At 41.9% G+C, this 14186-nt stretch overlaps 1 protein-coding gene across 1 annotated transcript in view; it reads right to left on the reverse strand.

The window, feature by feature from the left end:
- LOC120063876 (tomoregulin-2-like) overlaps positions 1–14186 on the reverse strand; it is a 128687-nt gene that overhangs the window by 11704 nt on the left and 102797 nt on the right. Inside the window, exons 7-10 of the mRNA XM_039014194.1 lie at positions 12859–13007; positions 8500–8559; positions 8016–8142; positions 1912–2070 (exon numbers count right to left, since the gene is read on the reverse strand). Coding sequence (XP_038870122.1) covers positions 1912–2070; positions 8016–8142; positions 8500–8559; positions 12859–13007 — 495 coding nt within the window. The remainder of the gene's footprint in view (positions 1–1911; positions 2071–8015; positions 8143–8499; positions 8560–12858; positions 13008–14186) is intronic.

Consider the following 14186-nt stretch of genomic DNA (forward strand, 5'->3'; position numbering starts at 1 on the left):
CAGTCCAGAGCGCAGATATGTCTCTCTCCACCTCCAGCTCTCCAGGTCTGGTTGACTGGAGAGTGTTCCAGGTGTTCCAGCTCCACCTGCCTTACCTCCAGCTGGGTGAATTTATCCTTAATTTCAATGAGGTAGTAGTTCTCTGTGCTGGGAGGTTGACTTTCTGCTTGAGATTGCTTGTCTGTGGTGTTGTATAATGAAGAGGTCTGGTCTGACACGCTCGGGCTGGGGGTATCTTTCTATAGAGAGAGCTTATCCTGCTAAGCTATCTTTTTGATTATGTGAAAGTCCAGCTGAAACTGTTTGGGGTTGCCCTGTACCATTACTGTTCCAGACTTGAACAGCTTGACATTGGCTGACTCAAAGTCCTCGTTGTCTAATATCCTGAGTTTCCACCCATCGATAACTCCACCCCCTCTTAACAGAGGGGTAGTGTGTTAACATAGCATTGTGCCATGCCAAGGGATGGTCTGTGTGGAAGATTAAGTTGCTTATGTTCCCATTTTTATAATAGTAATCAAAAAGTGTCTCTTGTTTTTCCATAAGGAGCAAAAAAAAAGTATTTTTGTACGCATTTCGTGCCTAATAATTTTTTACATCCAAAAAATGAAATAATTTGAAAGACATTTACAATAGGGGAAAAACAACTGTAGCTCTTGACAAATACTAAATAAAGATCATATGAGAAAACACTTTTCCATCAAGCAATTATCTCTGCAGTGCATATAAAACACTGCATCAATCAGCTATTTGTTAATTTTCTTAGTCAGCATCCTCACTGAGGTAATGCCATACTTCCTGTATTGTAATGACCTCTGAACATCGGGAAGGGGCTTCAAAGGCGGGGTAGGCTGTGAAACTCTCCTGCCATTGTTGGGCTAAAGGGCTTATACACCTCTCATTTCACACCTCAGTGCTAATTGAAATTGCAGTCAGATACGTTCTGTCCTAGCAAGCTTGGTAGCCTTAACTTAACATTCAGTCCTTATAAAGTCAAATATATAATTGTAATGTATTTACTTCTTGGCTTTAAACATGGCTTCATGGCTCTCTCTCTCTCTCTCTCTCTCTCTCTCTCTCCCTCCCTCCTCCATGTCGTCTTGATTTCTCTCTCTTTCTCCCTCCCTCCCTGTCGTCTTGATTTCTCTCTCTCTGTCTCTCTCTCGTTTCATCTTGGTTATAGCTTTTTTTTTTTTTTTTACTTTATTAAATGTCATGTCTTGCATAGGTCAAGATGACCTTTCCACGTTCCCTCCGCAGCACCAGAACGTAACCCCCTATGATGCACTACCTCTCATCATGGATCTCTGTTTGTGTATGTAGTCCTCTGTAGAAGTGGGTGTGAACGCACATACAGTGCCTTCAGAAAGTTTTCACACCCTTTTACTTTTTCCACATTTTGTTGTGTTACAGCCTGAATTTAAAATAGATTAAATTTAGATTTTTGGTCACTGGCCTACACACAATACCCATAATGTCAAAGTGGAATTATGTTTTTCAAACATGTGGACTAAAACCTCCCTGTCTCTGTGTTAATCTCTGCACGCTCAACCCAACACCTCACGGTTTACCAAAGTGTGTATGCACAGCATGTGAGAGTTTACACATATGGTTGCCTAATGTAGTGGTTCTCAACCCCCAATCTAATTTTGCTCTGCCCAAAGTACCCCCTTGTGTGAACCTGATCATTAGGGCAATGTTCTTATCGGTCTTTCCAAGTACCTCCTGTGGCTAGCCTAGGTACCCCAAGGGTACAACCTTAGGTTGAGAAGCACTGGCATAATGCACATGCTTGCTCACACAAGTTTGTGTATGTGTGTGTGTGATTGCACAATGTGTATGTGTGCTTGTATGCGTGTACCTGCGTGTGTGTACTGTGTGTGTATGCAAGTTTGTGTGTGTGTGTCCTACCTGGTAATACAGAGCACCACCACACAGATGATGGCCACCTGCAGAGCTCCGATGATGGAGGCGATGAGGACGTAGCGCAGCTTGCCAGAGCCGGGGACCACGTAGAGCACATTATACTCCTTATTTTCACACTGGGGTCCGCTGAAGCCTGAGTGACAGCTGACAGACACACACACACACACACACACACACACACACACACACACACACACACACACACACACACACACACACACACACACACACACACACACACACACACACACACACACACACACAAATAAGCACATACACAAAGGTTGATGTTAGTTTGTGTACATGATACATGTTTGTGTTTGCATTTGAGGTCACCACAGTGTACAGGCTAATGTGTGTCTTTAAGTTAGTGCTTGAAGTAACTGTACGTGTGCATTATATCTGAATGCGGTAGTTGTGAGTGTGTGTGTTGGGGATGGGCTAAAATTGGTATATTTTAATCAGTATGTCCATCTCTCCAACTATCTCTTTCTCTGGGGAGGTTGTTCCTACCAACACCTGCATCTCCCTGCTCTGTACAGGCACACACACACACACACACACACACACACACACACACACACACACACACACACACACACACACACACACACACACACACACACACACACACACACACACACACACACACACACACACACACACACACACACACACACACACAGTCATTTCTCAGTGGGACACATGAGGGTGAGCGAAAGTCAGACTACTCTTTTATCCCCTCAACCTTAGCTATTTCTCTCTCTCGCTCCTTTTCTTATATCTTCTCTCTCTCTCTCTCTCTCTCTCTCTCTCTCTCTCACCTCTCTTCCCTCGCTCCCTTCTATTTCCACCTCTCCTTTACTCAACCTTAACATCTCCCTCCCACTCCCTTTTCTCTTTCCTCACATATCTTTCACCATGATGCAGTGGACAGGTGTACTGAGAGCAAACTCTCTGTCCTCTCACAGTTATTCCAATGGAGAAGGATGAAGTGGTCCGTAGACACTGATATAAGATCAGTTTGGCAATATTCTCCTTAATGGTTAAGATTAGGAATTGTCATTTGGATAAACTGATCCTCGATCAGAGGTAAAATATCAACTTCTACCTTAAACCTTGAACAGGGGCAGTATTTATCAAACATCTGAAAGTAGAAGTGCTGATCTAGGATCAGTTCCCCCCTGTCCATGAAATCACAAAACTGGATCCTAAATCAACACTCCCATTCATCAAAACACTACCTCCTCCATACAGCTGGTGGTGCCAGAGACCTTCCCCTATTTTTCCCATTCAACTATCACCACTATTCAGTATGCAGGGCATGTAGGCTTGAAGAGCTAGGGGGGTAGAGCCATGTTTCTGTGAGGGGAGAGATGAGAAGAGGCTAAAGCCCTGTGGCTGTGACCGCAGCACAATCCCACTGACCCCACAGGTTAATGGGCTTGGCCTGACCATGGGCTTATCACTCACCTAGAGGGCTGGATGGGGCACAGCTGATCAGGGGTGTATGTGTGTGGGGAGGGAGGGGGGGGGGGTTCTGTGTGGGTTAGTAATTATAGGTATATGTCTTGTGTGTGTATGTGTCAGCATGTGTGTGTGGGTGGGTGGGTGGGGGGGTGAGGTTGTGTGTGTGTCACTATCAGTGTTGGGGGTAATGCATTACAAAGTAATACGTTACACGAATAGTATGACATTTTGCGGTAATTAGTAATATAACGTAGTACTGTTCCAATTTGTGTAATAATATTACAGTTACTGATCAAAGATAGGTCATCGTTACTTTTGTTATCATTCCCTTCCTTCCTATTACAGATTCCACTTTTTTTTTGTCCTCGAGTCTGACGTCCTCTCACCAAAGTTCCTGTTTACGCACGCACTACTACGAACTGCTTTAGTGAGGGAGATGAAAAATGGCAGAAGCGTCTAAAACATTGAGTTTCTGAGCGTGGAAGTAGTAGTTAGTTAAATAAAGGTCAAAAAGTACTCCCATGAGTTTGATTCGGTATGGAGAACAAAATGACGAGAATAACTGTCAAATGTAAGCTGTGTCCAGGCAAGAAACACCTCTCCACTGCTAGAAATACAAATTCCAATCTCTTGCAGCACCTGCAAAAAGCAACATGTCAACACAAACCTCATAGAGAAAGAGCCCCGAGGCCTGACTACTGCTGCTAAAGATGACTGTAGGCCTACCTCATCGAAACACGACCTAGGCTACATTTTAATCGTTCCGGAAGACAGCCTGTAACCCAGCGAGAGCTGAACAAGCTTGTGGCTGGGTACGTAGTGGAGGAAACGTAGCCCTTATCCACGGTAATGTAATGTAACGTTGACATTGTTTACATCGGGTGAGGACGCACCACATCTTGGGACGTGACGCAAAAGTAATGTAACGAATGGTGTATCTAATTACAAGTAAATAAAGAAGTTGAAAGAAGTAACGAGTAATAGGTATTGTAGAACGGGTTGATTGCATCCCGGATGCTGATTGGTTGGTAGAAGGGAGTTTATTTATTCTATTTATTTTTACTGAACCTTGATTTTATCAGGGAATTATACTGAGACCAAGGTCTCTTTCACATGAGAACATTGAATTACATAAATGACAGAAAATACACACATCAATATGAATACAAAATCCAAGCTTTGCAGGCGCCCGGCCCGCCACAAGGAGTCGCTAGAGCAAACCCTCACCTAACCCGAAAGACACGTGGCCAATTGTGTGCTGCCCTATGGGTCTCCTGGTCACGGCTGGTTGTGACACAGCCTGGGTTCGAACCAGGGACACAATCAATATGGACACCAACCAAAGAACATAATTAAATCATCAGTTATTTTTATGCACTCTAGAGAACAAAATATACTTAGTTTTACCTGTATTCAATACAAATGTCAGGTCAATAAAGTTTTTCTGTAATACAATGAAGGTAACCGTGTGGCAATAGCATACACAACAGTACCTGGCATATAAATGCAGGTTACAGTATTTTACAGACAAATCGATTTGTCAATGTAAACAGTAAAAAGTACAGGACCCAAAATCGACCCCTGCAGGACACCTTTCGTAATATCCAGGAAACATGATTTAACAACATCAGTACATACACATTGAGTTCTATCTGTCAAGTAATTTTTAAACCATTTTACATGCAGCCTAGACCAATTGAGGAAAGGCTCTGAATTAGCAATGAGTGATCAACAGTATCGAAAGTCTTCGAAGAGGGTAGCACACTGTTGTCTTTTATCCACACAGTCAACCACATCATTTATAACTAGGAATGCAGCAGTGAGTGCTATGGACTAAAACCAGACTGATGTACATTTAGAATACATTAATAGGGCCACCACCTTTGTCAAGGGGGAGTACATGGGCTCGCTTCCAAACCTTGGGGATAGTATCAGATGTAACCGTAAAAAATGTGGATTAATGATTCAGCAATCAGGGGGGCAGAGAGCTGCAGCAAAAATGGATAAAGCATAATAGCCCCAGTGGATTTTTTTTTACATCAAGGCATCTAGCACATCACAGATAGTAAATTGTTCAAATTAAAACAAAGATTCACTAGAAGTTGATGGGTTAACCGTCGAGTCAGCTAGAGAATGGCAGAGGGAGGAGCGGTCGATTGACTAACCAGGGTCAATTAAACCACTGTTTTCCTCAAATAAAAAGCCTGCCGAGATAAAATGATGATTAAAAGCATCACTTATTCCATTATTCTCAGTTATGATGCCAGAGTCAGACAGAACTTGCTTTTGCCAGGGAAAAAGAGGAATTTGTACGCTTCACTGCATTTACTGTTTTCCAAAATCTAGAAGGATCACCAGCAGAGTCATAGACAGAGCTTCAAAATGAGCTTGATTTAGCTTTCTTAATCGAGATAGTACATCTGTTTCTCAATTGTCTGAAAGATTGCCAGTCCACTACAGTCAGTTTTCCTTGCTTTGGCCCAGGCCTGATTTCTCATCTGAATGAGCTCAGATAGCTCAAAAGAAAACCAAGGGTTAGATCTATCTTTGACTCTGAATTGTTTAAAAGGAAGGTGTTTATCTGCCAGAGAAATATATATGGAGGAGAAATGTTCTAGAGCCAACTCAGGGTCAGGAATACAGGAGATAGTGGCTAAATCAGAGTAGAACATGTCATGTGAAAACCCTTGAGGAGAAAACTTTTTAAAATGTCTCTTCTTAACTTAGTTAAACAAGGATTAGCATTTTGCTGTTTCGTATCTCTAATACATACTATGGGACAATGATCACTGAGATATATGCAAACACTCCACTAGACAAATATTGATGAGGGTGATTAGCAGTGGTGTAAAATAATTAAGTAAAAATACTTTAACCCTCCTGTTGTGTTCGTTTCATGTTTTTTAATTCTGTGTTCCCGGTCCAAAATGACCGCCCCATTATAGCTGATTATAAATCCATAATAATACATCTATTATCACCTAATGTTGTGTTAGATGTTTTTATCAACTTAAGTTCTTGTGAACATTACAAGTTTTGAACTTGTATTTGCTATTTATGGCCTGTAGGCCTCATTGACCTGAGCTCATACAACTCGTCTTTGAGTAAAAAGAAAGCATAATGTATGGATTATTTTGACTATAACAAATACTCAGATGAAACCTATTGTGTTATTTATCACAGACTACTTTGTGTCAAAGTTTAACAAGGACTCTCTCCTCCTCACCAGTGTCATGATCAAAGATATGATCAAGAGCCTCACATACAGTATATCGTTTGGTCATTGTGCTGCCACAGAATGAATTGTGAGCAAGGCCTTAAAAATGCTTTATACACCAGAGCTGTGAGAAAAGTTCTATATATTATTGAAACAATGTTGCGATTGTTTGTGAGAATGCCAACAGGTGTGGTTCCCGTGGGGGAAAAATTCTATTGAGGAAAGGTTCCCGTGGGGGTTGCCATGGAAGCCAAGAAGCGGAGTTGTGGGTGTGGGTGTGGGTGTGTGTGTGTGTGTGTGTGTGTGCTCAAACACACATGCATGCGGGGATATGGGCATCTGGGAGAGGAAGTGTGTCCATCTGATGAACGGGCATGTGCCTGAACTCAATTTTAAACACTAATTGTAGTCTCACCCATTCATTTCTAATGACCGGTCATTTTTGACCGGGAACACCACAAGGTGTACAAAAGTTAAATAAAACACCCAAAATGTAATGAAAATTATCAAAATGTATTTTGTGTGTTCAGATGCCCTGTGTGAACAAAGTCATGGAACCTTATGACAATCAGATTAAAATAACTACATTTTTCAGAGAGAAAACTTGTCAATCGGTCCAATTCGACCGGAACACAGCAGGAGGGTGAAAGTACTACTTAAGTGAGGACAACTCTGAGGACAAAAAAGGTGTTAAACACTCGCATATAGCACCAATAGCATCAACCATGGCAGCAGAGGGGCAGTAAATCCCAGTAACAAATACATGTTTATTCTGGTTTATGGACACTACAACCAGGAGCTCAAATTTCTTGGGAACAGAAATATTTAAAGATTGGGACGCCATGGAATTAGATTTTACATATATGGCCACTCTTCCGCCTTTCTGTAATCTGTCACATCCAACTACATTATAATCATCTACTTCAATGTCTTTATCAGATACAGGACCATTTAACCATGTTTCCCGGAGAACCAGAATATCAGGACACAAGTCCTGTACCCAAATATCAACATTTTTTAAATCATACTTCGCACATTTAGGTGCATTAGCCCAAGCCCCCTACGAGAATTTAAATCAGGTATTCACGATAATCCCTGCAAACTGCCATGACGACATAATGCCATAATTCCATTTCAACAAATGTACTCACTAAATTAATGTTTTCAATGAAAACATGTTGTTAATCTTTTCTAATATGTTGGCAACCATTTAAAAAAAAGAAGCTTAGCCTTGTGCCTAAGATCAGCCCTAAGTAAGGAGTTATCACACGATAATCTCCGGGTTCTCATGCCTTATTGCTTAAATATCGAACTTTTTTGGAGTAATGACCCCAACACTGGTCACTATGTACTGGTATGTGTGTCCACACATATGCGTCCGTGTGTAGGCCTGTGTGCATACCTGCAGGACGGCACAGACAGTATGTTGGGATATTCACACTCTCCGTGGACACAGTAGTTCTTGTAGTGCTCAGGACAGGGGATGTACAAGCCTATGGCCACCTCTCCTCTCTGGTCCGGCTTCTCTTCTACACACGCACAGAGCACAGAGCACAGAAGAACTGAAGGTTAGGGATAGAAATTATAGGATTGAAAGGGAAAAGGTGAGTGTCAGTAATTTAGCATAATAGCGTAACTGCTGTTCATCCGATTAAAAGCTGTGTAAATTACATTTATCCACCACTGACATCCCTGATGCTAATAGTCGGCATGTTATTCAATTTGGCCTGTGTCCCAAAATGGCACCTTTTTCCCTATATAGTGCATTACTTTGACCAGAGTCATATTGGCCCTTGTCAAAAGTGCCATTTGGGACACACATTAAACTGTCTGCCATTGTTCACGTCATTCATGGATCTGACACACACACACACTTTACCACCTACCTGAGTAATCTTTCCTGGCATAGTGTCCGTCTCCGGCTTTGGTCCCTGTCATGATGTCACCTGAGAAGGCACAGTCATAATACAGTCTAAGTAGGATTGCTGATCAAGGATCAGGTCCCCGCTGTCTATTTTTATTCATTGTGATCTAACAGGCCAAACTGATCCTAGTTCAGCACTCTGTGAGTCTTGCTAGGGACAGAATGACAGGTCAAAACACAAAACTGACCTTGAACCAGTAGCTAGGGTAGGACAGTACGTCACTTAGGAGTTAAATTATCTCATCTTTGAGAGTATCATGTGGATTACAATATTTAGGACAACGTTTAAGGATTAAAAGACAAATTATTATAATAATAAATATCCTCTGAGCACTCTATTAAACAAAATAAAAGGAATAACAAACAATTAAAAGATAACAAAACAACATAAGATATAGATTTATTTATAGTATATGTGTTATAGCGATCATGATTTATCTTATTCAAATGATCCAAACCATTTAATGGTCAGTTGATTATTGCAATACAAACTTCAATACAATATAATTATACCTTTATTGATCCATTTGATGGGTTTCATTCCAAAACGCAATATTTGCATTTTGGAAATGTAAGTAAATTGACATTGATTGAAGACACATCTTGTGAAAGTGATAGAGCTATTATTTTTTAATCTTACGATGACATGAAATACACTAAATGACCAAAAAGTATGTAAACACCTGCTCGTCGAACATCTCATTCCAAAATCTGAGCATTAATATGGAGTTGGTCCCCCCATTGCTGCTATAACTGCCTCCACTCTTCTAGGAAGGCTTGCCACTAGATGTTGAAACATTGCTGCGGGGACTTGCTTCCATTCAGCCATAAGAGCATTAGTGAGGTCGGGCACTGATGTTGGGCGATTAGGCCTACATTAGGTTCCAATTCATCCCAAAGGAGCTTGGTGGGGTTGAGGTCAGGGCTCTGTGCAGGCCAGTCAAGTTCTTCCACACCGATCTAGACAAACCATTTCTCTATGGACCTCGTTTTGTACACTGAAGCATTGTCATGCTGAAACAGGAAAGGGCCTTCCCCAAAATGTTGCCACAAAGTTGGAAGCACAGAATCGTCTAGAATGTCATTGTATGCTGTAATGTTAAGATTTCCCTTCACTGGAACTAAGGGGCTTAGCCAGAACCATGAAAAAAAGCCCCAGACCATTATTCCTCCACCACCAAACTTTACAGTTGGCACTATGCCTTAGGGCAGGTAGCGTTCTCCTGGCATCCGCCAAATGCAGATTCGTCTGTTGGACTGCTAGGTGGTGAAGCGTGATTCATCACTCCAGAGAACGCATTTCCACTGCTCCAGAGTCCAATGGCTTTACACTACTACATCCGACGCTCGGCATTGCGCATGGTGATCTTAGGCTTGTGTGCAGCTGCTCGGCCATGGAAACCCATTTCACGAAGCTCCTGACGCACAGTTCTTGTGCTGACGTTGCTTCCAAAGGCAGTTTGGAACTTGGTAGTGAGTGTTGCAACCGAGGACTGATGATTTTTAAGCGCTGTGCGCTTCAGCACTCTGTGGTCCCGTTCTGTGAGCATGTGTGGCCTACCACTTCGTGGCTGAGCCGTTGTTGCTCCTAGACGTTTCCACTTCACAATAACAGCACTTACAGTTGACCGGGACAGCTATAGCAGGGCAGATTTCTACGAACTGACTTGTTAGAAAGGTGGCATCCTATGACAGTGCCACGTTGAAAGTCACTGAGCTCTTCAGTAAAGCTTTTTTAAAACCTTTATTTAACTAGGCAAGTCAGTTAAGAACAAATTCCAATTTGCAACCCATTCTACTGCCAATGTTTGTCTATGGAGATTGCATGGATGTGTACTCAATTTTATACACCAGTCAGCAACGGTTCTGGCTGAAATAGCCGAATCCACTAATTTGAAGCGGTGCCCACATACTTTTGTATATATAGTGTATATTGCAAGGTTATTTTATTTTAGACAAATAATCATGTTTTGTGACAAAACGCTACACAGTATATTCACCCCAACAACAGAAACCCAATAGAAAAAGTCTCCCAATTGGGTTTTAAACAGTAACGGTACATGTAATCAAGTATTAATACATAAATAAATACATATAAAAATGATCCATTAGTTTAAACGATATTGTGCAAATATCACATAGACAATTTATTGTATCCAGAGGGTGAACAGTGTATACAATGTGGGTTTTATTTTTTGGACATTTAACAGTTAAAGACATGCTCCGGAACTTTGGCGTCTACTAAGTCTTTTTTAAACCCATTTTGGGCTGGATGTGTCAATGTGTAGTTCATTCATGCATAATCTATGAGCAGAATGACTGTTTTACCTCAATTAGACACGAAATCCCTAGTTTGAAAGCGATTGTTTTCCTGGAAGCTATGCTCTGCCATTTCCCCTACATTTTCCCCCACTTGGGCCAGTCCCCTAGCAATTCAATTTCCAGCCAATGAGCTTCAGCCCCTCGCCATTTGCATGACAGCTAGCAAGATGCACACACAGCAGAGCTAGAGAGAGACAGAGAGCAATCAGGTGGTGCACATATCTGCACATAATTTTCGTGGGCCACTTTTGGCTTGTGAGCGCTAATTTCAGAACTACTGGCTAAAAAGTATACAACAGTACCGGAGAATGTCTTGAAGCAACTTTTTTAAATATATATATATTTATTTTTTTACCCCCTTTTTCTCCCCAATTTCGTGGTATTCAATTGTTAGTAATTACTATCTTGTCTCATCGCTACAACTCACGTACGGGCTCGGGAGAGACGAAGGTCGAAAGCCATGCGTCCTCTGAAACACAACCCAACCAAGCCGCACTGCGCATCCAACCCGGAAGCCAGCCGCACCAATGTGTCGGAGGAAACACAGTGCACCTGGCGACCTTGGTTAGCATAACACTGCGCCCGGCCTGCCACAGGAGTCGCTGGTGCACGATGGGACAAGAATATCCCTACCGGCCAAACCCTCCCTGACCCGGACGACGCTAGGCCAATAGTGCGTCGCCCCACGGACCTCCCGGTCGCGGCCGGCTGCGACAGAGCCTGGGCACGAACCCAGAATCTCTGGTGGCACAGCTAGCGCTGCGATGCAGTGCCCTAGACCACTGCGCCACCCGGGAGGCCCTTGAAGCAACTTTTGAAACATTTTATGGTGGTTTTACAGATTTTCTCGATAGGTTAAATCAAGGGCAGATTTTTGAGTTTGATTATATACACGTTAGGGAAGGATTTAACGTACAATAAGGGCATTGAAAGTCTGTCCCAATTAATTTCCCGGTCAAGGATGGATTGATTCTTATTGTCGTAGTGACACAGCCCACTGTTTGCAGCCTCCCTATGTTTGCAGCCAGTCGCCTATTAAGGTAGCCTATTAAGGTTACATTGTGTGGGAAAACATTTAGAGAAATCTAACTTATGACTGAACAGACAAATACAATGGAAATGATTTGCTAAATGGCTCAGTTTTGCGCCTGAGGCAAAAACCATATAGGATGTTCATCCCATCTGGACAGTGGATATAGCCAGCCATATACTTAGAGAGTTGGGCCAACTTTCAGAATTTTGAATATTGTTGTAGATCTAGATATTCAGTTACATAGTATTTTTTTAATATTCCCAATGTAAATGAATGTTTAAGTGCCATGTAAATGGATCATAATGTTCCATTCTGTTAATCAGAGCGAACATGATTGCCATTGAATGGTGTAGTGTCATGTTAATGCATCAATATGCAGAAGCCTCAAAAAGTAAGAGAACAGCCATAACTCATACACATAGAATAGGACCCATGAGCCTTAATCTCAGATGAAAAAACACAAATGTGAAAAATATGGAATCAAACCCTTCATTTGCAATGAAAATCTAACAAATGTTGCAGTCACAGAACCCAACCACAGTGCCCATGCTTCATTATATGAATTGCTGGGCTCCATTTGCTGGGCTCCACATTTATGCTTGGTTTTGTTGATGTGGTTGTGTTGTATTGCTTTGCACTGGATCAATTGTTGGACAAAAGAAAATTGCAAAGGCCCCAATTGCTGATAAAGAATATCAACATTGTATTCAAGGACAGGCATGTTTCCACGTCAATATTCTGCAAGAGGAGGTTTTGATGGTTGTAAGGAGTTTGAAACTTCCAATATAGCACACATTTTATATTTGCAATTGATTGGTCGCCTAAATGACCAAATATTAATGTAATTTAAAATGCATTGAATATTAATGGGGCCTAAATGACTAAATATTAACGTAGAAAGAGGAGAAGAAGAAGAAGAAAGAGATACAGAAATGCGTTTCGTATACCGTAGTAGCTATATCTCACCTTGGCAGTGGCCCAGGTATTTGACCTCGATCCGCTCCTGCTTCTGACACGATTCCTCCTTCACCTGGCAGGGGTTGTCATAGGAATGGCCATCCGAGGCGCAAACTGGGTTGAAGCTGATGTGGGAGCAGTCGATGTTACACACACACCTGCCGCAAAGGATGGTGGGACGCATCAGTAGTGGTCACACCCAAAAAATAATAGAGTGATGGAGAACTGGAGTTCTTCAGGATTTGTCATTCAGTGAATCAGCGGCTGTCGCCGAGTGTAGCCTATCGTGTTTGTTTTATCACATGTATGTGTGTCAGACGGAGTGTTTGTGTGTGTGTGTGGGTGGGTGTATGTGTGTAGGTGTTTGTGTTTTTTCTTTATGTGCACGACTCAACTTGTTTCTTTGTGGTGGATGCTGCCTGTTCTGTTTACCATTTTGTCCATGAATTTCACTTTATATCTCAGTCGGGAAAGTCTCTATGTGCATCTGAGTGTGTAGTGTGTGTGTGTGTGTGGGGGGGGGGGGGGGGGGGGGGGGGTGCACACATACAGTACCAGTCTAAAATTTGAACACACCTACTCATTCCAGGGTTTTTCTTTATTTTTACTATTTTCTACAATGTAGAATAATAGTCAAGACATCAAAACTATGAAATAACACATGTGGAATTCTTGAGAGAATGCCAAGAGCGTGCAAAGCTGGCATCAAGGCAAATCGTGGCTACTTTGAAGAATCTAAAATATAACTATAAACATTTGTTTAACACTTTTTGGTTACTACATGATTCCATATGTGTTCTTTCATAGTTTTCATGTCTTCACTATTATTCTACAGAGTAGAATATAGTAAAAATAAAGAAAAACCCTGAAATTAGTAGGTGTGTTCAAACTTTTGACTGGTACTGTATGTATGCACGTGAATGTGTACATGTGCATAACTGACTGACTTACTGACTGTCTGACTGACTGTGTGTGTGTGTGCGGTCTTCATTGAAACGACAGCGTGTGAGAATGTGCGCGCATGAGTTAGCGCGCGTGTGTGCGCGTGTCACCCAAAGTGCTCAGTGAGCATGTTCAGCAGAAATTACACCAAAATTGCAGTCCCTAGACAGTTCTTGCTGAGTAGCTCTGAACGTTAGACACTGTAATTATAAATCTGTCATTATACTCTGCTCCTTTTTTATTTTCCCCTGGTCCATAGCCGTCTATGAGGAAAGCACTGGCTTTGCTTCATACCCGCTCTCTGCCCAATTTGCATACTGCAAACACACACATAACCACACACACATAAACACTCTCGTACATAGAAATATAGATATACATACTGTGTAATGGTA

The sequence above is a fragment of the Salvelinus namaycush genome, chromosome 19 (assembly GCF_016432855.1).
Source record: "Salvelinus namaycush isolate Seneca chromosome 19, SaNama_1.0, whole genome shotgun sequence".
Lineage (NCBI taxonomy): Eukaryota > Metazoa > Chordata > Actinopteri > Salmoniformes > Salmonidae > Salvelinus > Salvelinus namaycush.